The sequence below is a fragment of the Mesoplodon densirostris genome, chromosome 7 (assembly GCF_025265405.1).
Source record: "Mesoplodon densirostris isolate mMesDen1 chromosome 7, mMesDen1 primary haplotype, whole genome shotgun sequence".
NCBI classification, from domain to species: domain Eukaryota; kingdom Metazoa; phylum Chordata; class Mammalia; order Artiodactyla; family Ziphiidae; genus Mesoplodon; species Mesoplodon densirostris.
The window spans coordinates 111,700,630-111,725,316 of NC_082667.1; the positions used below are offsets into that span (position 1 = coordinate 111,700,630).

The 24,687-nt window shown below is 43.7% G+C and overlaps 1 protein-coding gene across 1 annotated transcript; it reads right to left on the minus strand.

Annotated features, from left to right (window-relative positions):
• Nucleotides 1-4,731: 4,731 nt before the first annotated feature.
• Nucleotides 4,732-22,840, minus strand: IFT46 (intraflagellar transport 46). The gene is made up of 12 exons (XM_060103175.1): nt 22,702-22,840; nt 21,861-21,957; nt 17,286-17,365; nt 14,616-14,755; nt 12,421-12,495; nt 12,172-12,265; nt 11,614-11,742; nt 10,032-10,153; nt 9,602-9,668; nt 6,115-6,175; nt 5,745-5,830; nt 4,732-5,386 (listed from the first exon to the last, which is right to left on the minus strand). Exons 1-12 carry the CDS (start codon nt 22,729-22,731, stop codon nt 5,291-5,293), a joined length of 1,077 nt encoding a protein of 358 aa, XP_059959158.1. The 5' UTR covers nt 22,732-22,840; the 3' UTR covers nt 4,732-5,290.
• Nucleotides 22,841-24,687: the final 1,847 nt, after the last annotated feature.

Here is a 24,687-nt window from a genome sequence, read left to right on the forward strand (position 1 = left end):
GTGGCCTCCCCCGTTGCGGAGCACAGGCTCCGGACGCGCAGGCTCCGGACGCGCAGGCTCAGCGGCCATGGCTCACGGGCCCAGCCGCTCCGCGGCATATGGGATCCTCCCAGACCGGGGCACGAACCCGTATCCCCTGCATCGGCAGGCGGACTCTCAACCACTTGCGCCACCAGGGAGGCCCTATCTCTAAGTATTTTCTAATTTTCCTTGTGATTTCTTCTTTGCCCCATTGGTTAAGAGAGTATTGTTTAATTTACACAAAATTTTTCAGTTCTCCTTACTGTTTTCTAACTTCATTCCATTGTGGTCTGAGAAATTACTGTGTTTGTTATTTACCTTTTTATTTTTTAAATTTTTTTAAATTTATTTTAAAATAAATGTATGTATGTATTTATTTTTGGCTGTGTTGGGTCTTCATTGCTGCGCGTGGGCTTTCTCTAGTTGAGGCGAGCGGGGGCTACTCTTTGTTGTGGTGTGCAGGCTTCTCACTGCGGTGGCTTCTTTTGTTGCGGAGCATGGGCTCTAGGCACATGGGCTTCAGTAGTTGTGGCACATGGGCTCAGTAGTTGTGGCTCGCAGGCTATAGAGCTCAGGCTCAGTAGTTGCGGTGCACGGGCTTTGTTGCTCCGCGGCATGTGGGATCTTCCTGGCCCAGGGCTTGAACCCAGGTCCCCTGCATTGGCAGGCGGATTCTTAACCACTGCGCCACCAGGGAAGTCCCACACGTTTTTCATTTTCACCAAGAATTTTATTGAACAATGTATTCACTAACCGAATGAACTTTTTGGCCAGCCCAATGGCCAGCCCAATATTTTGTGGATATGGAATCTTCTCATCTCTCTTTGACAGTGGTTCTCAAATTTGTCTGCATATTGAAATAATCTGAGGAAGTTGAAAAATATGGATTCTTGTATCCTACCTCCAGAGATTGTGATTTTATTAGTCTGGTGTGTTGTCTGGGAGAGGAAACTTATCTTTAAAATATCTCCAGTTGGGACTTCCCTGGTTGTCCAGTGGCTAAGACTCCGCACTCCCAATGCCGGGGGCCTGGGTTCAATCCCTGGTCAGGGAACTAGATCCCACATGCCGCAACTAAGAGTTCACATGCCGCAACTAAAGATCCCACGTGCTGCAACTAAGACCCGGTGCACCAAATAAATAAATAAATATTTAAAAAATGATAATAAATATATATATATATATATATATATATATATATATATATATATATCCAGTTGATTCTAACATGCAACCAAACTTGAGAACTACTGCTCTATGAATATTATAGTTAAAAAAATTTTTTTCATATCTTGCCTGCTTTGCTTCTCTGATATCCTTTGTTCTATTTTTGTCTTTTTCTGGCTTTCTTCAAATGCCTGGTGACTGTACATTCATATTTAAGAATGAGAGTTGCAAGCATGCCTGCGCACCCATACACACACACACACACACACACACACACACACACAGGAATGAGATACCCACAAGCTGAATGGAAGTTGATGGTAGGTAGGGGGGACCAAATAGGTCTATAAGCTTGAAGACTCCCTGTCAATATCTTTAGGTCTTTTCTCTTTGGCTGATCAGTTTCCCAAGGGAGGACTCCTCCGATATTGTGCTTTGGAGGGATAAGCCGGAAGAGGGCTGAGAGTCTCATTGCTCATTCCTCTATTTTGTCCTCTTATTTTAAATATGGCCCCTTATTCCTGTCCTCAGAATTGCTTGGTGTTCTCATGGCCAGAGGCGCCTTGGTTTAAAGGGGACTATCTTCTGTCAGGGTAAGGAGGTGGGCAGCACAGATGGGGAAGGTTCTGGGGATCCCATCTTTCTACAAACCTTCAGCCAATCCTCCTGTCTGCAGCCCCTCCCTGCTCACATGCCATCAGAAATATCTGACACTTTCGATTCCTGATCCTTTCCAGGATTCTGCAGTGTCAAATGGCTTACTTATTGGTTTCTCTGTCCCTCTCCTCTACTGGAAATCAAGTATCAGGTTTTTTCCCTTCCCCCTGCCCACTAAATCTGTTACCACTTGTCCATCTTTCAAAATTGTATTGCTCTCTGGTCTACAGTCATTTTCTTTCCTATTATCTGTCCTTGCTGGTTTATACCTTTAAAAAAAATTCCTATACTGTCATTTTAGGAAGGTTAAAGGAGGGAATGCAAATGTAAATACTTGTGTTCAATTTTTGTTTATTTAGAAATGTTGAGAGCCTGGGATAGCAGAGGGGAGGGACACTTCAAGCCAGGAAAATAGACTGCATAAAGGTTTAGTTAGAAGAGGGAACTCATGAATCATGTGTAGAGCATGGCAAGCAGGCTGGTTTTGTGGCTTTCGCTGGGGAATTAGAAAAACGAGAATCTCGGGCAGGGAGAGAATAGCCAAATGGAAAATCTAAAAGGCCAAGTGAAACATTTATACTTAGTAACATAATTATTAGATCTTACATTTTGTGGCATTTAATCTTTTCACATATTTTCACCCATAGGACAAGCCTAGGAGTTAAGTTAGTGTTTATTATAACTGTTTCACAGCTAGAGTAACTGAGGCATAGAAGTTAACTTATTTTTCTAGGGCCACAGATCAAGTAGCCAAAAGAGAGTAACCTCAGATTGTGGAGGAGGAGGAGCCCACGATGGAAACAGTGTCTGAAGTGCTCACTGGAGAGGTCAGTGGACGTGCTAGAGTAGGGAGACAGGCTAACATTACAGGCCTGCGCATCAGCCAGTAACTTCGGCAGGAAGTACAGCTGACCCTCGTTATTTGCAGATTCTGTATTTGTGAATTCACTTACTAAAATTTATCTGTAATCCTAAAATCGCTACTTGCAGCGTTTTTACAATCGTTTGCAAACATGCTTAGAGCAGTGAAAAATATGAGTCGCCCGACACGTACCTTCCCAGCTGAGGCTGAACAAGGCGACGTCCTGCCTCCTGGTTTCGGCTCTCACACTCTAAATGAGTGCCCTATCCAAGGTCTATCTAATGCCTCATTTTTTGCTTGTTGGTGGTGGTTTCAGTGTTTAAAATGGCCGCCCTGGGACTTCCCTGATGGTCCAGTGACTAAGACCCCATGCTCCCGATGCAGGGGGCCTGGGTTCGATCCCTGGTCAGGGAACTAGATCCCACATGCCACAACTGAAAAAAAAAAAAAAGATCGGGTGCTGGCTAGAGTTACCTAAGTGTAGTAAGGCTGTCATGTGCCTTACAGAGAGAGTGCGTTAGACAAGCTTCATTATGGCATGACTTACAGTTCTGGTGGCTCTGAGTCCAATGAATCAATGGTTGCTGATGATGTTATGACAGAGGCACACAGGAACCGTACCTTATATTTCCCCCAGGAGCAGTGGTTCAGTATTTGCTAATTCAGTGTCTGCGGTGACTTGATAGAACATAGCTACTGTGAGTAACGCGAGTCGACTATACTTACTAGTGCTGAGTCTCGGTTCTAGCCAAAGGAGGCAGTCTGATTGTTCCCTGAAAACCTGATGGAGAATCTGAGTTCCTATCACGTTTTTGCCTCTCTTTTTCCTTGAGTGAAATGTGAGCATTAATGGCATCCATCTGAGAGAAGAGCACCTGGTCCCAACATGGTGTCAAAGTGAGGCCTGAGCTCAGATGTTCCTGCTCAAGTTTAAGCATGAGATGAACATCAGAGTTGGCTTAAGGGTCTGTAGGAAACGATGCCCCTCCTTTCTCGTGTTTCTCGGGTATGTATTAGGCTGTAGCATCTTCTGTAATTTTCCCCTCCGACCAGTTCTTGCCCCGTATATCAGTACTTGGCTCCATTACCCGCCCAGCTGCTCAAGCCAGAAAACCTGGGAGTCGCCCTTTCTTCTCTTCCCTCTCCCACATTCGCTCTATCACTAAGTTCTGTTGGTTCCACCTCTCCTGGTTGGTTATCTGTTGTCTCGTACCCCACACCTTCCCTTCTGTACTTTATTCTGCTCGATTTTCCAGATTCCCTTGCCAGCTGTTAATTTCTTTTTTTTTTTTTTTTTTTCTTTTTTTGCGGTATGCGGGCCTCTCACTGTTGTGGCCTCTCCCGTTGCAGAGCACAGGCTCCGGATGCGCAGGCCCAGCGGCCATGGCTCACGGGCCCAGCCGCTCCGCGGCATATGGGATCCTCCCAGATCGGGGCACGAACCCGTATCCCCTGCATCGGCAGGCGGACTCTCAACCACTGCGCCACCAGGGAGGCCCGCTGTTAATTTCTGGCAGTGGGAGGCACCAGCAAGCTAGGAGAGGGTGGGAGAGAGCCCAAAGGCAGCAGCCCTTGCCCAGGGTGGCTGTAGTAGGGGTGAGGGTCTCAGACCTGCTCGGCCAACCCGGCCACTGCGGCAGCTCTTCTGTTTCCAGCCCCTGCAGTGGACACTCCCCTTTAACCTCTTGTTCCTTCAGCACTCTCCATTCTCCCTTTTGTTTCTTCAGCCCTTCCAAAACTTGTGTAACCAACTGCCCATACTTAACATCCTTTGTTAGAAATAATTAGTATGGTTTCTGACTGGAGCTTAGCTGATAAAACCTCCAAAATATTTCCTGAATCTGTCCATCTCTACCACTACCACCCAGTCCAAGACACCATCATCCCACACCTGGGTGACTGCATTAGCTAGGCTCCCTGAGACCACAAACAGACAGGTCTGGAGCTAGACAGGCAGGTAGCCTGTAAGGCAGGTAGCACTACCTGGTGGGAGACCCCCAGAAAAAATAAGTTCTGGGAGAAAAAAGTTTCCCCTCTATTGCCAACCTTGGAGGACTGGGGTTTGATTTTATTTCACAAAGTTGATTTGCTTAAACTGCTATTCACTTAATGCCTATTCCTAGGCCAAGTTCCTTATCTCTGCCTATGCTCAGTCTGCCTTCTCTCTTTCATATTTAAAGGACAGCAGGATAACCTGAAAGATAAGAGCATTTTATTTGTAAAGTCTTTGCCAACTAACTTTAAGAATGAAAGAAAATAATTCTATTGTTATCTCAACATCTTTTAAGCCTTCCCCCCCACCTGAGCATCCTGGGATCCCAGGAATTCCAGTGCTTCTAACTCACATCCCCACAGTAGTGTAGATGCATAATTAATTTCCATGGGAAGGAACTCTGACACAGGCATTAGCCATTTAACGACCATGGGCAGTGCTTTCTGGCAGAGAGAGCAGTAAGACGTGCGCTGTCTCCGAATCAAGCTGTGAGGCAGGCAAGGCCGCCAAGTGGCTGACACTGATCCCTCCTTCTCAGACGGGGCAGAGAAGCCAGCTCAGCCTTGAAACAGAGTGACATGGGAGGTGTCTCAGCTGAAGGTTAACGTCTCTGCATCTCCTGCTTGGGAGGTGGAGTTGGATGGAGGGGTGAATGCTTTCTTGCCTTCAGCTAGAGCTTTAAAATGCTGTGAGGAGAGAGAGGGAACGTGAAGGATTGGGGACATACTAGTTACTACATTTTAGCAAGAACTAACTTGCTTCCTGCTTCCATTCATTAGGCCACTTGGTTCTCCTGTAAGAATGAGTGTCCACTGTAGATCCTCACCTAGCCTTGTCTAAGGCCCACATTGCTTCTACTTCCCCTTCCTTTACAAGCCCCACCCCTGCCTGCTTTGCAGTTCCCTTCGTTATGGGGAAGGGTGATGGTAACTCCAGGCAGAGACATCCTCCATTGTCACAGGACAGAATCACAGCAGACCCACAATAGTGGCGACAGCAGCAATCCTCACTACAGCTTAAGTCAATCTCCAATGCTGGTCTTACCTGTGAGTTCTTGAATTCCAAGTAGAGGGAAAAGAGCAGATGGAGGGACTGAATCCGACTCTTGTAGATGGGGATGTCTAGGATGGCTGAAATCGAGAACCCCCGTGAGCAGAAATAAACAAAAATCTGGAAGCTATGGGGCATTTCTTTCTAGGATGGCCAGTCCCCTCCCAGATGGGATGTGTTACTATAACTCTGGGGGTTAAATACCCAGCAGGTAGTCACATAAACCCAAATACCACCCCCGCGTGCTGCCAAATAGCACAACGGGCTTAAAGTAAAGGCTGTAACTCAGAGTAAACCAGCCTTTTCACCAGCCCACAATGAATTTATCCAGAGATGGGGTCAAGGAAGGGATGGAAGGGCTTACCACAGATCATGTCTATGTACTCTGCCAGGCTGCAGTCAATCTCTGCTGTGGGCAGGCTCACCTAGGAGGGGCACGGGATGGACGCGAGTCAAAAGGCTGAAATTTCAGTGGTCCTAGCATCACTCACTCTGAAGGAAAAGAGCTCCGAGCATAAGGGGTGACATGGGCTGAATTGTGTTCCCCCAAAATTCATATGTTTTAAGTCCTAACCTCTAAGTGCCTCAGATCATGTGACTATATTTGCAGATATGGTTGTAAAAAAGAGAAGTTAAAATGAGGTCATTAGGGTGAACCCTAATCCAGTATGACTGGAATCCTTATAAGAAGGGGAAATGAGGACCTAGACACATACAGAGGGAAGACCATGTGAAGACACAGGGAGGAGACAGCCAAGGAGAAAGGGTCTAAAAGAAATCAACTCTGCTGACAATTTGATCTCCAACTCCTATCTTCCAGAGTGTGAAAAAATAAATTTCTGTTGCTTAAGCCACCCAGTCTGTGGCACTTTGTTATGGTAGCCCTAGCAAATAATACAACGTGCCTTTTCTTTTCCCCCGATCAGTAAAATGGAATTGGTTATACTCATTAACCACCAAAGTAGCATATGATATAACAGGGCCAAAATATTTTATAAGTAAAATATACTGCCATGCAGTCTTCCTGTATGTATTTGTGAAGAAGAAACTGGTCCCAAGTTATGGCCAAGTATTTATAGTTACTTGGTGTTAGAAGGCCTAATGGTTCTTGGACACCACAGGAACAGAAAAAAATGACATCTCAGTAGGCTCCAGATCTAAACTAATATTGTAAGTTTAAAAACCACTGGCTTCTTAAAAATTTTTTGTTCTCTTTTTACAAAAATCAGAGTAGATGGTTCTGCAATTTCCTTTTTCCATGTAACAAATGTCATTGATATTTCTCTGTATCAGAGCAAAATAAGGCCAAACGATATTCCATTGTGTATTTCACTGAATGGATGTACTACAATCTATCTATTCAATTCCCTAATCAGACAGTTTTCTTCAGCTATAGCTTTAAAATGCTGTGAGAAAAGAGACTGTTTTCAAATTCTTTGCTTTTACAACAATTTCTCAATAAACATGTACCGAAAACTCTGTCTTCATGGAGCTTATATTTTAGTAGGGAGAAACAAAAGACAAAATAAGTAAGGTATACAATATGTTAGAAGGTAAGTATCATGGAGAAAAAAGCAGGGAAAGAGCTTGGGGAACGTGGTGAAGCAATTTTAAACACCATGGCCAGGAAGGACCTGTTATCATCTTTGCTCAGTTTTCTTGATATGTAAGAGCTTTTTGCTTGGACAGTAATGTTGTCACATATATATGTAAGTAACTTTTTTTCTTCTTGGCCGCGCCATGTGGCATGCGGGATCTTAGTTCCATGATCAGGGCTCGAACCCGTGTCCCCTGCATCGAGAGTGTGGAGTCTTAACCATTGGACCGCCAGGCAAGTCCTATATAGTTTTATTTTTGTTTTAACTGTTTAATTCATTTGGAATTCCTGTATGCATATGGTTGAGGCTTAGATCTATTTAATTTTTCTCAAATGGCTGGTCAATCATCTCATCACAACCCATCCTATCTCTAATCATTTAATTCCCAACTACGTTTTTTTTTTTTTTTCTTTTGGCCACACAGCACGTGGGATCTTAGTTCCCCGACCAGGGATTGAACCCACACCCCTTGCTTTGGAAGTGCGGAATCTTAACCACTGGACCGCCAGGGAAGTCCCTCTAATCATTTAAAATAACCATCTTTCTTATACAACAAATTTCTACATGTACATGGGTTTGTTTCTGGATTGTTATGTGCTGCTGATCTATTTCTATTCCTAATCAGTACATTATTGTTTTATTTACTACAGCTTTATAATGTGTTTCTAATGTCTGACAGGGCAAATCCTCATTTTTTGCCTCAAATTTTCATGATTAGTCTTTTTTTTTTTTTTTTTTTTTTTTTTTTTTTTTTTTTTTTTTTTTGCGGTATGCGGGCCTCTCACTGTTGTGGCCTCCCCCGTTGCGGAGCACAGGCTCCGGACGCGCAGGCTCAGCGGCCATGGCTCACGGGCCCAGCCGCTCCGCGGCATATGGGATCCTCCCAGACCGGGGCACGAACCCGTATCCCCTGCATCGGCAGGCGGACTCTCAACCACTTGCGCCACCAGGGAGGCCCTCATGATTAGTCTTAAGAATTGATTCTCTCAGATAAACTTTGTTACCGAATTTTCAGTTTCTAAAACAATGCAGTTAAAATCCTAATTGAAACGGCCTTCCATTTCCACGGTGAACTGGGGAGGACTGACAGTGCTGAGCGACTGACCCCTCCCTTCCAGGAACATGGCTTGACTCCTCATTCACTCAGAGCTTGTGTCTGCCCTTCACTAAAGTTTTATAATTGGTTTTCAAAAAAGTCCTGACAATTTCTTATTAAATACATTCCTGGGCACTTTTAAAAAATTTAGGATCATTATGAATAGGACTTCAGCTTCTTAGAATAGCATATACACCTCTGTGGAAAAGGTGGAGTCTAAAGTGATAATACAAAAAGTACATATGTTCATCAAAAGGTACGGACTCATAGTAATAGGACACTAATATTACAGAGTAATTTGCAATATCCCCAAACTGGAAACTACCCAAATGGCTATCATAGAATGGATATATTCAAACAATGGAATACCATACAGTTGTGAGAACAAATATATAACCATGATGTATGAACAATATGGATGACTCTCCATATGGATGAACAATATAGATGAGCAAATAAGACACAAAGGAACATGATTATATTTAGATAAAATACAAAACTGGCAAACCTAGGGAGTTCCCTGGTGGCCTAGTGGTTAGGATTCCAGGCTTTCACTGATTCCAGGTTCAATCCCTGGTCGGGGAACTGAGATCCTGCAAGCCATGTGGCATGGCCAAAAAACAAACAAAAACAAAAAAACCAGGCAAACCTAATCTGTGCTATTAGAAGTCAGGAAAATAGTTACGTTGGGAGGTGGAATCCTGAGGGGGCTTCCAGGATACCAGAGATGTTCTGTTTTTTTGGTCTGATGTGTTGGTTACACAAAGGTGTTCAGTCGGTGAAAGTTAATCCACACTTACGTGTATGTTTATGATTTTGTATTATACTTCAATTTAAAAGTTAATGATAGGGCTTCCCTGGTGGCGCAGTGGTTGAGAGTCCGCCTGCTGATGCAGGGGACACGGGTTCGTGCCCCGGTCTGGGAAGATCCCACATGCCGCGGAGCGGCTGGGCCCGCGAGCCATGGCCGCGGAGCCTGTGTGTCCGGAGCCTGTGCTCCGCAACGGGAGAGGCCACAGCAGTGAGAGGCCCGCGTACGGCAAAAAAAAAAAAAAATAAAATAAAAAGTTAATGATAACAGTAATACAAGAAGAGAGAAAACACTGGGCCCTAGAATGAATGCCACACTTTCTTAGCTCCTGCTACCTTCCACTCACCTTTCCCAAAAGCTCTTCAAACTCTGGAGACCATTCCTGCATTAGCATGTCAATATCGGGCATAGGCCTACAAGTACAGAGGTAAATGTGAATAGAAAACATGGGCCGGTATCAGCAGTCTCTGCATCAGGATATCCTAGACTGAAGGGAGATTCTCAGTCTGGCATATTAGGATTTCAGGAAAACATAGACTGGGTGGGCCAAACTTACCCAGGACCTGGGGTTTGGAGAAGCTGGCTAAGTAATAGTACCAGATAAATCGTAATCTTTATGTCTGTACTGTTAGCCAGTAGCAGCCAGGATCCATAGATCCTCAGGTTGATATATCTCAAATATGTCCCAGCCTTGGGACCCCCTTCTCAGAAGCAATGGCTTCACAGGTGGTGAAGGTTACCATGGGTTACTATAGTGAAGAAATACTATTTCTTACCTGGTGTAGTGCACAGTCGCAGGGGGCTTGGAGCGGTGTAATTCAGAGATGCTCTCAATCCATGTGTCAATGGCTTTGGGATTCTTTTCTGCATCTTCCAGGCTCTTTACTTTCATATGTTGCTAGAAAAATAAGGGGAAAGCCTGGCTGATGGCACTGAAGGATGTTCTTTTGTTTGTTTGTTTTTCTAGAATTTTTTTTAAAATAAATTTATTTATTTATTTATTTTTGGCTGTGTTGGGTCTTTGTTGCTGTGCGTGGGCTTTCTCTAGTTGGCAGCAAGTGGAGGCTACTCTTTTGTTGTGGTGCACAGGTTTGTCATTGCGTTGGCTTCTCTTGTTGCAGAGCATGGGCTCTAGGCACGCGGGCTTTAGTAGTTGTGGCACACGGGCTCAGCAGTTGTGGCACACGGGCTCAGCAGTTGTGGCTCACGTGCTCTAGAGGGCAGGCTCAGTAGTTGTGGCACACGGGCTTAGTTGCTCCGCGGCATCTGGGATCTTCCCGGACCAGGGCTTGAGCCGTGTCCCCTGCGTTGGCAGGTGGATTCTTAACCACTGCACCACCAGGAAAGCCCTTGAAGGATGTTTTTACTCTTGTTTTTACAGAGTGGCTCATCATATGCTGTTCGTATTCAAGGTAGCTGCTGAAAAGGGAAGCCTGCCAGGAGCCAAATGAAGATTATAGGAAACCCTGATAAAATCTTCTGTAGCCAGGGGAAGGGGGCAGGTCAACAGGACAGAAATGACCACAGTAAGATACCATTTCACACCTACTAGGATGGCTAGAATAAAAAAGACAGACAATACCAAGTGTTGGCGAGGATGTGGAGAAATTGGAACTCTAATTCATTGCTGGTGGGATTGTAAAATGATTCAGCCACTCTGGAAAACAGTTCAGCAGTTCCTCAAAATATTAAACAGTTTCCATATGGCTCAGCAATCCCACTCCTACCTATATACACAAGACAACAATATATGTGCATGCAACAACTTGTATATGTTCACAGATGCAGAATTAACAGAAATGGAAACAACTGGTAAGTGGATAGACAAAATATGGTATGTCCATACAATGGAATATTATTCAGCCATAAAAAAGGGAATGAAGTAGTGACCAGGGTTTAAGAGCAGGGGAAATGAGGAGAGGAGTGACTACTAATGGGTATGGGGTTTCTTTTTGTTTTGTTTTGGTTTTTGGCCCTGCCTCACAGCTTGTGGGATCTTAGTTCCCCCACCACGGACTGAACCCAGGCTCACCGCTGTGAAAGTGCTGAGTCCTAACCACTGGACCATCAGGGAATTCCCAAGGGGTTTCTTTTTGGAATAATGAAAATGTTCTTAAATAGTGGTGATGGTTGTACAGCTCTGTGAATATACTAGAAGTCACTGAATTGTACAATTTAAAAGGGTGAATTTCATGGTAGGTAAATTATATCTTAATACAACTGTTGCTGAAAAAAAACAGGGCTGGTTGAAACCATAGCCATCCCTTTTAATAGGCAGTAAGTCAACTGTTCAAATACCAGCAAGGCTTCTACTCTCGGCCCCCTGGAGCTAGGGCCTGTGCTAGGCTACTATCTTACTGTGACGTTGTGCTGTTTGGAATTCTCTGTTAACCAAAGTGAGAGCACTGTAGGGTCCGACTGCTTTGTAGAAGGCTCATCCAATACCAGTAGGCCAAGGCTGTCAGGTTTTCCATCAGGACGTGGAACCTGGTTAGGAGAAAGGTAAGAAAGCAGAGAAAAAAACCATGGGAGGGATATAAAAAGGTACACTTGCTTCCAATAAGCTGAAGAGGAAGAACTCTTCTGGTTCATCATTACTTCTAGTATTAAAAAGCATGCCTGTATATCATGCTGTACTGAAGTACTACCTAGAAAAAAATACATGATCTATAGGACCTTAAATATAAAGCTGAAGTCATGGATAATTAGGAGGCAGATATATGACAAATTTTTAACACCTAATGAGATAATCAATGAGTATAATTTGGAGTTGAGAGCAAGTTAAGAACTCCAGTGAAATGAAGAATATATATTAAGGTAGCTATTGCTAGTCAGGGAAATTAGTGGAACTGTTAGAGTGATAGAGGGGTCAGAAGAAACACCTAAGGAGTCAGTTTTAGGATGTTCTGACTGTACCTTTAAGAATGCATCAATATCCCCGACAGCTGGGATAAAAGCAGGAATGAAAGGTTTCAGTTTGTGGTCCAGGTCAATCAACTGAGGTGTATACCTAGGAGATATTGCCACGGGAAGGTGGAGACTGTCAGAGAAACTTACTTTATTATTCAGGCTGAAAAAACCTAAGGGGAATGGCCATGTTTCAGACTAGAGGAAGGAAAGGGCAAGGCAGGGCTGGGGATTATGGTGGCAGGGCCTGGTACTCACCTACTGATGTACTGGAAGAGTTCCTTAATCTCAGCAGAAACTGGCAAATGCTCATAACCTGCAGGATCATAGGCACTGGGGAAAGGAAAATGTGGTTCAAGGTAGCCAGAGAAGAGCAGGGGTTGCTGAGCCCTGGTTCAGCCCGGGTGTTACTCTGGCCATAGGGCATATGACTCTGGACCTAGTTTCTGCTCCACCCACATCTGCCTTTTCTGAGCAGCTTGCAAGGTAACTTTAAAAGTGGTTATAATTAGCTCTCAGCTATCTCTGACAATGAAGAACAGAGCTACAGAAAATCAAAAACGTAATTTTAAAAAATTTTAGAATGCAGCAGAAATTGTTTTCCCTTTTTTTTTGAATGAAGGGGATGAAGAGAAAAGATGGAATGAGATCTTAATTTCTGACATGAAAACGGTTTACCCCAAGAAAAAAAGGAATTTTTACAAAGATGTTTTTCAGTGTTATTTATAAAAGTAAAAAATTAGAAACAAAATGTCCAACACTTGAGAGATGGTTAGATATGTCAAGATGAATACCACAGTTATTAAAAATACTTGTATTAATACATGAAATGTATACAGTAAAAAAGTAGTAGAGTACATATTAATGACTATAATTAAGTAAAATGTAATGAATTGACAAAGTATATAAGTGACTAGGAAAGTTATTTAATGTTCTTCTGGGAAGAGTTGCTTAACAAAAAAACTAAATAGTTTATATTTCCCCAGATTATAATTTATGGAAGCAGAATAATGAAGTAAACTGGGAAGCATGAAAAGTCAGTCTGGTATTAAACATTTGCCTAATTTACTTAGTGTCTACCTTCAGGTGGATAATTCAAAGGTAACTTTTTATTTTTACTAAACTACTTCATTGAATAAAGTACGCATGCACATGATAGGAAATAAAAGGTACAAAATGTATTCAGTGGAAAGTTATGTCCCCTTCCACCCCTGTTCCCTTGCCACCAAGTTCCCCTCCCAAGAGTAATCAGTATTATTAGTTCCTAGGTAGCCTAGAGATAGCTTATGTAGTATTTGTTTTATACACATGGTAGCACAGCATAAAGACTTCTATGCCTTTTCAAAATGTAACAGTGTCCCTTGGAGATGGTTCTTTACAGTGCACAGAGTGCTGCCTCATACTTTTTAATGGCTAGAAAGAATTCTACTGATTGGCTACACCAGTTAATTGTATTTTAAATGAATGGGCTTTAGAATCTACTTTGATTAAAACCTACAGGGGTGGGTCATGAGTAATCTAGCACCAGAGCTGGAATATGGTGAGGAGAATTTTTACTGAAGCATCATGCAGGGACATTTTGCCTCAATACAGGGTTCCGGATGCACCTATTCTCTACCCGTCCTAAAAGGGTCTGAGCCTAAAATTGAAATGTTCCTGTGCATGTATGTTTCCCTTGCTAAATAGAAATGCTTTCGTATGTGTATAAATTTATCTTCTCTTCCCTAGAATGTGAGTTCCTTGGAGTCAGAGACCATCAGTTAAACTGACTCAGCAAATCCTCATGAAATCCCTGAGCCCACAAGTGTTTCCGATAGTGCAAGTGACATCATAGGATTCGGGCAGTAGAGCCAAAAAAGAAGGAAAACTCATTACGCTGGGTTTCTGAGCATCTGATAATCCTAAATAGAGGAGATCAAAAGAGCTGCTGGGGGCCTCCCTGGTGGCGCAAGTGGTTGAGAGTCCGCCTGCCGATGCAGGGGATACGGGTTCGTGCCCCGGTCTGGGAGGATCCCATATGCCGCGGAGCGGCTGGGCCCGTGGGCCATGGCCGCTGAGCCTGCGCGTCCGGAGCCTGTGCTCCGCGACGGGGGAGGCCACAACAGTGAGAGGCCCGCATACCGCAAAAAAAAAAAAAAAAAGAGCTGCTGGAATTTCACTTCTCACTGACGTCCTCCTGTCCAGTGTTTTTTTTTTTTTCTTTTTGCGGTATGTGGGCCTCTCACTGTTGTGGCCTCTCCCGTTGCGGAGCACAGGCTCCGGATGCGCAGGCCCAGCGGCCATGGCTCACGGGCCCAGCCGCTCCGCGGCATATGGGATCCTCCCAGACCGGGGCACGAACCCGTATCCCCTGCATTGGCAGGCGGACTCTTAACCACTTGCGCCACCAGGGAGGCCCCTGTCCAGTGTTTTGAAGGAGGCGTTTTCCTCCTTGGCAAGGGGGCTTTTCTCACCCTTCCAGAGGGGCCCCGTGCTCTTCATCATCACTATCGTCATCATCAGAATCAGTTTCAGATGAGTCATCATCGTCGTCATCATCATCGTTTTCACTAAAGCCCCGCTGAGGAGTGAGCTGCGAGGTCTTCTTTTTCTCCTGAGATAGGGCAGGAGATAGAAAGGTCCAGGTAAGGAGAAATTTAGTGTACCTTTACCCAGTTCTCTCCTACTGCTCCAACCAGTACCCTCCCGCCTGACACCAATTCACTGGAAAGAGAAGGAAGCACTCCCCAGAAGGGCCTCAAGAACCTTCTTCTGCTCCTCCTTAGCTACTAACTGAGTCCCCACTTTCTATAACCATGGTCTCTTCCTCTGCTTGAGGCTTGGGTATAAATTTTATCCAATACATATCTCTTTTACCTGTTACTTAGGAGATTCTGAGAACTCTCCATAAACTTTAACCAGTCAGCTCCAACTCTAAAACTGAGGGACTTCTGAAGAAGAAAGCAACTCTAAATATAATAGTTATTTTGGGAAGAAATGGGGGAAGATGAAGTAGGGAAGACACACTTTAGGGAATCTTAATACTCACAAAGATCATAGGGCAGAAATCTAGTATTTAATTTGCAAGACTGCCCAGGGTAAGCTGCTTGTAACTATCAAAAGAAGAAAGTTCATAGTCAACCCCGGGCCTGGATTCTGACCAGCAGTTCCGGAGACTGTGGGTTTTCCCTTTCCATTCAATGGGTATCTGACCTATGCATGGTTCCCCTCCCTTCCCCCGTAAGTTAAATGCAATGACTGTACATTATATCTTGAGATAAGAGACTCTTCTGTCCTTGGCATTATGACCTACCTTTCTGGGCTTCTGGTTCTAGATGCACCACCCCACCCTCAAGCCGACGAGAAGGGGTAAGGTGGTGCTTGGGCTTGCCGGGGCAGTTGGGACAGGGTCCATGTCTTTGACTCTAGGGCCTGGAGCCTGTGGCATGCCCTCACTTAGGACCTAAAGGGTGGCCAATTGGCCCCCTTTAAAAATAGGTTTTTCAAGCTTGGTTTCCATATGCCATATGGCTTACACTGAGGTTAAGAGATGATTGGTTCTAGTTTTTTAAATTATTTAACATTTCTTTTACATTAAAGCAGCTACTGACATATAAAACTGTGACACATTACAGGACATCAAAAACTTCTCTGGGTTACATTCTCCTCTAAGCATAACACAGATTTATTATACATAGATAAAAATATATTTTAACTCATCTGTAACATGTGAGACTGATGACACAGTTGCAGAATATGCCTCATTGGTATACAACTGGTAAGAATCTCCCACAGTGTTCTTTCCTAATTCAAAATCTGCCCAAATTATTCTTGGTCACATGGGAAGCAGTCTGGCAAGGGGAGATTTTTAAGAATATCGTCAGCTCAAAGATTATTCAAAAGTGGATCCTATCTGCTGATTCTGGGTGCATATTAAATTGGAAGGAGAAATGAGCCTTGAATATTGACTACATCATGATGAAAACTAGAAAAATTTAGGGTGAATATACAAAATTAGGAGGTCAATTTAGGAAAATTGTTCACTTTTCTTTTGTCTGCTTCTTCAAAGTAGTGCTTTGCAAAATCTCTGACCTATGGGAGAAGACTTTATATACCACAGACAAGATGCCAAAAAATTACTTTGTAGGTAAGATGTCAAACAGCACACTAGTCACAAAGTGGGGCTATCTTAAAACATTACCTTTTAGACTTTCTATGAAATCCGTCTCTGTTACTACAGCTTTCTGCATTAGTTCAAATATTCTCCTTCACCTGAGTTTTCAAAATGCCTGTTCTTGGAGGACGATTAAAACATAACCATTGGACCATGTGCTAAGCCTAAACACGGGCTGTTAGACAGTGCACATGTGCAAATTTAAGGCCGTATCTGGCTAGAGCTGTAGGTATCTTTTCATCTCACTTTCAGAAACGGTGATTCTCTTGGTTCACAGAATGACACCAAAGTGACATCTGGGCCTTAAGACTTCAAAACTAAAGTCTCTTTCACAAAATACTAGCAGTATCACAACTGTTGACAGTGAACCAGTGCCAGGATCAATCATTCCAAACTTTCTTTATCATAAGAATTACTTGGAGTGCTTGCTCAAAATATACATTTGTAGGCTTTTACCTTCAAGATTCTGATTAGGCAGTTCTGGGTGGGGACTGGAAATGTTTTTGTAAATTTAAAATTTTATTTATTTATTTATTTACTTATTTATTTATTGGCCGTGCCACGCGGCATGTGAGATCTTAGTTCCCCAACCAGGGGATCGAACCCGTGCCCCTTGCAGTGGAAGCACAGAGTTCTAACCACTGGACCACCAGGGAATTCCTATCTGTTTTTTTTTTTTTTATAATAAGTACCCCAGTTGATTATTATGATCAGAAAAGTTTGTGAAACACTGGCCTGTGTTATATGAAATTTCTCACCAAAACATCAGCTATAACAGTAAGCTTTATTCCTGAAGGAGAGTCAAAATCTTAATGCTCTTGGCTCTTGACTGTCCTCCACGAGCTCAAAGGAACCCAGTCACTGGAGGTGAGTATTTAAGAAATGTTTGTTACTGAACTAGTGTCATTTCAAACTAACTACGAAAAATTCAAAGCAGAGATTTCACAAGAAGCTGTGGGTTATACTGCACCTTGTTATTTTCCTCTTTGTACTCATCACTGCTGTTGTCAGCCATAGTCTTGTTAGGAAGATGGGTGGAACGACGAAGTCCTTGGAAGAAAAGTTTTCCTTTTAGGTTATTGTTTTTTGGGTTTTTTAAAAAATATTTATTTGGTTGTGCTGGGTCTTAGTTGTGGCAGGCGGGCTCCTTAGTTGTGGCATGCAAACTCTTAGTGGCGACATGCATGTGGGATCTAGTTCCCTGACCAGGGATCGAACCCAGGCCCCCTGCATTGGGAGCGTGGAGTCTTAACCACTCTGCCACCAGGGAAGTCCCTAGGTTGTTGTTAAAATGATTTTCAAAGACAGATATTTTTCATTTATATTTTATGCTCTAACCATTTTATGGAACAGGGTTTATAAGAATATCTAGCTGAAAGACAGGAAACTGAATTCTAGTCATGGCTCTGTCAATTCAATTTGAGATATACTTACTAAGTTTTTTTTTTTTTTTTTTTTTTTGTGGTACGCGGGTCTCTCACTGTTGTGGCCTCTCCCGTTGCGGAGCACAGGCTCCGGACGCACAGGCTCAGTGGCCATGGCTCACGGGCCCAGCCGCTCCACAGCATGTGGGATCTTCCCAGACCGGGGCACGAACCCGTGTCCCCTGCATCGGCAGGCGGACTCTCAACCACTACGCCACCAAGGAAGCCCTTACTAAGTATTACTATGCTTAAGGCATTAGGTTAGACATTATACTAACTGATTATCTGCCATTACATATATAGCATAAAATCTGCCCTTAGTTTACATATTGGTGAAATGAGGTTAGTAATTAGTAAAGCAAAAGGAGTGCTGGATTTATAGTCAGAAGACTGGGTTTACAGGACAATTCTATCAGGTGGACAAAATGACTTAACCTCTCTGAGTCTCAGTATTCCCACTTCTAAATGGGGTCAGTAATATTTCTCAGTCAGGATTGTTGTAAGAATCAACTGAAAACAATTTTTTTTTTTTTTTTTTTTTTTCGGTACGCGGGCCTCTCACTGCTGCGGCCTCTCCCGTTGCAGAGTACAGGCTCCGGACGCGCAGGCTCAGCGGCCATGGCTCACGGGCCCAGCCGCTCTGCAGCATGTGGGATCTTCCCGGACCGGGGCACGATCCCGTGTCCCCTGCATCGGCAGGCGGACTCTCAACCATTGCGCCACCAGGGAAGCCCTGAAAACAATTTTATGTGGAAGGAAATGTCCTAGTTCCTGGCAAATAGTAGTCACAAATATGAATCTGAATCAGTGTCTATAAGATAAAAGCAATAAAATATTCTGAACAATTAAAAGCATAACCAGATGTAAGATATTATTAACTGGCATGAAAACATGTTCAATGATTTCTAAGTCAAATGAATGCCCACTAAACACCATTTTTCTGCCTTTTAAATTGCCTAAACTGAAAACAAATTATAATGTCCACAGCTGGCAAGATTATAAATGTGCTCAAGTCAAAAACCTGGGTGTCAGGGGACTCCCCTGGTGGTCCAGTGGGTAAGACTCTGAGCTCCCAGTACACAGGGCCCCAGTTCAACGCCCGGTCAGGGAACTAGATCCCGCATGCTGCAACTAAGAAGCCTGCATGCAGCAGCTAAAAGTTCACATGCTGCAACTAAGACCCAGCACAGCCAAAACAAATAAATAAATATTAAAAAACAAAAACAAAAAACCTGGGTGTCACATAACTAACAAGGACCTACTATATAGCACAGGGAACTATACTCAGTATTTTCTTTTTTTTTTTTTTGAGATGTTGGGGGGTAGGAGTTTATTAATTTATTTATTTTTGCTGTGTTGGGTCTTCGTTTCTGTGCGAGGGCTTTCTCTAGTTGTGGCAAGCAGGGGCCACTCTTCATCGCGGTGCGCGGGCCTCTCACTATCGTGGCCTCTCTTGTTGCGGAGCACAGGCTCCAGACGCGCAGGCTCAGTAGTTGTGGCTCACGGGCCTAGTTGCTCCGCGGCATGTGGGATCCTCCCAGACCAGGGCTCGAACCCGTGTCCCCTGCATTAGCAGGCAGATTCTCAACCACTGCGCCACCAGGGAAGCCCTACTCAGTATTTTCTAATAACCTATAAGGGAAAAGAATCTGAAAAAGAATGTATGAATAAATAAAGAAAGAAAGAAAGAAAGAGAAAGAAAGCGGAATTACTGTGCAATACATCTGGAAGTAACACAACATTGTAAATCAACTATACTTCAATAGATAAATAAATACGTATGACAGGCATTAAAAAATTAAAAATTAAAAATTTAAAACAAAAAAGTAAGTAGGTCAATGACCTGGTTAAAAAAAAAAAAACAGGGCTTCCCTGGTGGTGCAGTGGTTGAGAGTCTGCCTGCCGATGCTGGGGACACGGGATCGTGCCCCCAGTCCGGGAAGATCCCACATGCCGCAGAGCGGCTGGGCCCGTGAGCCATGGCCGCTGAGCCTGCGCGTCCGGAGCCTGTGCTCCGCAATGGGAGAGGCCACAACAGTGAGAGGCCCGCATACCGCAAAAAACAACAACAACAACAACAACAAAAAACACCTGAGTGTCTAGGTATACATACACCGAAAGACTGAAAGCAGGGACTCAAACAGATACTTGTACACCAATGTTCATAGCAACATATTCACAATTGCCAAAAGGTGGAAACCATCCAAGTGTCCATTGACAGACAAATGGATAAACAAAATGTGGTTATACAAACAATGGAATATTATTCAGCCTTAAAAAGGAAGGAAAATTTAACACATGCTGCAGCATGAATGAACCTCGAAAACATTACGCTACATGAAATAAGCCAGACAGGAAAGGACAAACACTGTATGATTCTGCTTATGCAGTACCTACAATAGGTAAATTCATAGAGGCAAAGTAGAATAGAGGTTACCAGCAGCTGGGGGGTGGGGGGGAGGGAAGGGGAATGGAGAGTTATTGTTTAATAATAACTCTGTTCAGGATGATGAAAAAGTTCTGGAAATAGTAGAGATACTTACGCAACAACACGAATGTACTTAATGCTACTGAATTGTACACCTCGAAATGGTTAAAATGGTAAATTTTACATTAGGCAAGTTTACCACAATAAACAAACAACCCTGGATGTCACCCCTGATTCCTAACTCAAGAGCTAAATCCAATCCATCAGCAAGTCTTAGTGATTCTACTACAACAATACCTCTAGCATTTGCCAATTCTCTCTATTCTCAACTTCCTCCCCACATCCAAGCCACTATCACCTCAACTCAGCCATGGCGACAGTCCTTCTAACTGGCTCCTTGCTTTCACCTTTGCACCTTTCAGTCCATGCCATGCATAACAGCAGTATGGCCTCTAAAGCCCTGCTTGTTATACCTCCTGACTACCTCTGAGGTTACTCTCTCCTACCATATGCCGGTCTCTTTCAAGTCCTCAAACTAACCCAAGTTCTTTCTGGCCTCAGGGCCTTTTCACATTTCACTAGCTGCTCCCTCTTCCTGGCCTATTTTTCCTCTGTGTCTAAATCCTCCTCACCTTTCAGTTTCAACCATCACCTCCTTAGGGCTTCCCTGACCTTCCATCAAAAGTAGATCCCACTCCTCACCAATATTCTCCATAACATCAAACTCTTTGCTTCCATCAATGCACTTAACACATTTGTAATTGTGTTTCTTTATTCATTTGGCATCCGTCTCCCATAATTACAGGCATCAGGATGGCAGGGTCAATGTCTCTTTTAATGCTGTATACCTGGGAATTCTCTGGCGGTCCAGTGGTTAGGACTCCGAGCTCTCCCTGCCGAAAACCTGGGTTCAATCCCTGGTCGGGAAACTCAAATCCCACAAGCCACGCGGCGCGACCAAATCAAAGAAACAAACAAAAAACTGTATACCTAGTGCCAAGCATAAGGCTGAGGGATAATAGGCATTCAAAAAATGTTGAACAAATGATGGTGTCAAGTCCTCTAAAAATATTCTGTTGAGGTTTCAATTGGAATTGCAGGTTAAGGATAGGTAACTGAAGCATCTTCAGAACTGAGCAAAAGAGTTTTGATAAATTAAACAAACAATCGTGAACCCCCGGCAGGCTGTGGGCAGAACACTATCATGAAGTAAATGGCGATGGGGAACACTGGTTAGGTTGATGGAAGATCCTGCAATCTGGGTGGCTGTGTTTTCTCCCCCCTTAACTATTTGGAAAACAGAAGCAATGGCAAGTAACTTGACTCTGAAAGCCAACATCTGCTAATAGAAAATAGAAAATTCTTGGGGACAATCATGAATCCATCTTGCAACCCTTAAGGCGGTACCTACCAGGGTCAAACGTATTCTCCATGTGGTAATAGACAATTGTTTTGTTTCTGTTTCTAAGAAAATAGGGCTAAGTTCTAAGCTACATGTCATTCTAAGCTACATGTCATTCACGTGAGATCAACAGTTTTGATTCTCATGGTTTATTTGGAGATGACTTTTTTTCTTTTTTTACAAATTTTGGTTTGTTTTTAATAACCGCTGACTTACAATTGCAAAACAAACAAAACAAAGAGAAAAACAAAAAACAACCATTTCTTTCTTTCCTCTTCATGCCTCTCTTACCTTTGTGTCCTGTGGTTGGAGCATCAATACTCGCAACCTCTTCAGGGTCGTTAATCTCTAGACGCTCATCATATGTCTGGTTTTCAACCGTCTTGGTCTAAGCAAAAGGAAATATGATTACAGAGCTCCTATCACGGGACATTAAGCACTTTGTGGGGAGGTGGATTCCAAACCAGCATTGGTTCCTCTTCCTTACCCAAGACACCAGTTTTACCTGAAACCTTCACCATACCCCCCATTCAAACTTTCCTTAAGGCTTCTTGGCCCCAGGTCAAGCAGTTAAGTCATTCTGCTGCAGCCCTTATTTAGGAACTGCTGGCAGGCCGGCTGAGGAACAAGGGAATCGTGGAGAGAAACGACAGCCAACTTCTGAAGCAGCTCCCCAAAGCTGTTAAGATACCCGCGCAAGAGCAAAACAGTATTTGTCTGTAGATAATGGCTGTCTCCTCCGGTTCGATCAGTTTCGCAAGGCGGCCGGAGCTTCTCAAGGGAGGCTGTAGAGGCTCTAGAAAGAGTTCTGTCTCTGGGGTTACCTGGGAGGGAGGGGCGTTCCCCGAAGACAGGGTAAACTCCAGTCTCTTGGTCCCACCCAATAATCCCGAAAGCATCACCCTCGCCCCCACCACACCACCCCCGTCTTGTATGTCGGATCCACTTAAGTTTCTTGGGGAGTAAAGGAAACAGGATGGTTGGTGATGGCGTGAAGGAAGGAGGGAAAGAACAGTTGTCAAGAAGATGGAAAGAGGTGGAGGGGAGGTGGGGAGAGGGAAGGGGAGTCCTTTCTATTCCTCTACGGAGGGAGAAACAGAGTTCTCTTTCTGCTAGGGTGAGTACGAATTACCTGTAGCCCCTCTGAATCCGTCTTCTCCATGTGGAAAGAACCCCAGCCTAGGGCTTGGGTCTCACTCCAATCTCAGGCCAGGCCACTTCTACTTGGAAGAAGGCCAAGGGCTTCTACTCGGAGCAACCGGCCTGTTGTCAGTCGCTAAGCAAAAAAAAAAAAAAAAGAAAAGAAAAAATCGCGAGACTTTCTTTCACTCTCGTGAGACCTTCTCCACTCGCGTGTTAAGTCTCTTCCAGCATTGAGGGATGATCCAGGGAGGATCTAGAGGGGCTCGAATCCTGTTTGTCTAGGGTTTCAATAAACTTGTCTGTGGCGGCATCTAGCGGCCGGGGGCGGCAAAGCTGACGGATGAATTTCGGTTCGCATAGAGTTAGCCTTCCAATCCAGAAATATGGTGTGCCTGTCTTCCCCAGGACAAGGACCACTGGGTATGCAATTCCTACTAAGTCAGTCCAATCACACTTTAGGCAAACTCGGAAGTTTAGCTAAATTCCCAGGACACTTTGTACGACCTTTTATAGTATTTATATTACATTATAGTCCTTCCCCTCCACTGTGTCCCATTGCATGGGACATAACTTATAGTACTCTCAAATTATTCATTATCTGAGATTCAGGTTTAACCCATTCTCCTGCATTTTTAAAAAACATCTTTATTGGAGTATAACTGCTTTACAATGGTGTGTTAATTTCTGCTTTATAACAAAGTGAATCAGCTATACATATACATATATCCCCATATCTCCTCACTCTTGCGTCTCCCTCCCACCCTCCCTATCCCACCCCTCTAGGTGGTCACGAAGCACCGAGCTGACCTCCCTGTGCTATGTGGCTGCTTCCTTCTCCTGCGTTTTTATTTGCTAAAGAAGACTGTGGGCTTCTTTAGGGCAGGGTCTGTGTCTAATTAGTTTTTAAGCTTTTCACAGCTCAGTGCATTGCATAAATCAGTCACTTTCAAAATGCTCATTGTGTGGATGAATGAAGGAATGAATGAATGAAGATGTAAGGGACAAATATTTCAAAACTACAGACATAGTTAATTTGGGGAGTCAGAGGGAGAGAAACAAAAGAATTTTGGAAATTTGATCATGAAAACCTGCCAGAGGAAAGTGAAAATTGGCTTTAAAAAGGGAAATCAGAGGGCTTCCCTGGTGGTGCAGTGGTTGAGAGTCCGCCTGCCGATGCAGGGGACACGGGTTCGTGCCCCGGTCCGGGAGGATCCCACATGCCGCGGAGCGGCTGGGCCCGTGAGCCATGGCCGCTGGGCCTGCACGTCCGGAGCCTGTGCTCCGCAACGGGAGAGGCCACAACAGTGAGAGGCCCGTGTACCGCAAAAAAAAAAAAAAAAAAAAAAAAAAAGGGAAATCAGAGACACCTCTTCTGAGACACTTCTGGTTAAAAGGGAAATGCAAAACATTAAAAAATATTTTGTCATGTTATTGCTAACAATAATGGACATGTATTGTTGAGCATTTAGTATGTAGGAGCACTTAGAGTGGATAATCTTATTTATTAATATGTAATCTAACTTCATAACTTTATGAGATAGATGTTACTGCCAATATACAGATTAGGTAATTGAGCTTTAGGAGAGTTAAAATAACTTGCCTAAAGTTACCCAGGCAGTAAGTGCAGAAAATGGGAGTCACGCACAGGTCAGTCTAATTCCCAAGTCTCTGCTTTTAACCACTGTGACATACTGCCTCTAAGGCACTCCTCACGAAGCATGCTTGCAGAGGTGCTTTTCTTCTGCAGTTTAATTCAGCTAATTTCATATTTCCAAAGAATCAGTATCAATTGGTCTTTGCTGAACTTTGGTGTTCCATATTGAAAGCCCCTGGAAGTTGCCATAATAAAGCAATAATTCCAGGCAGAATTTTTACTTTTTTAAATTAAGAATTTGTTCATTTTTTTAGACTCACAGACGTAGAGAACAGACTTGTGGTTGCCAAGGGGGAGGAGGGTAGAGGAGGGATGGATTGG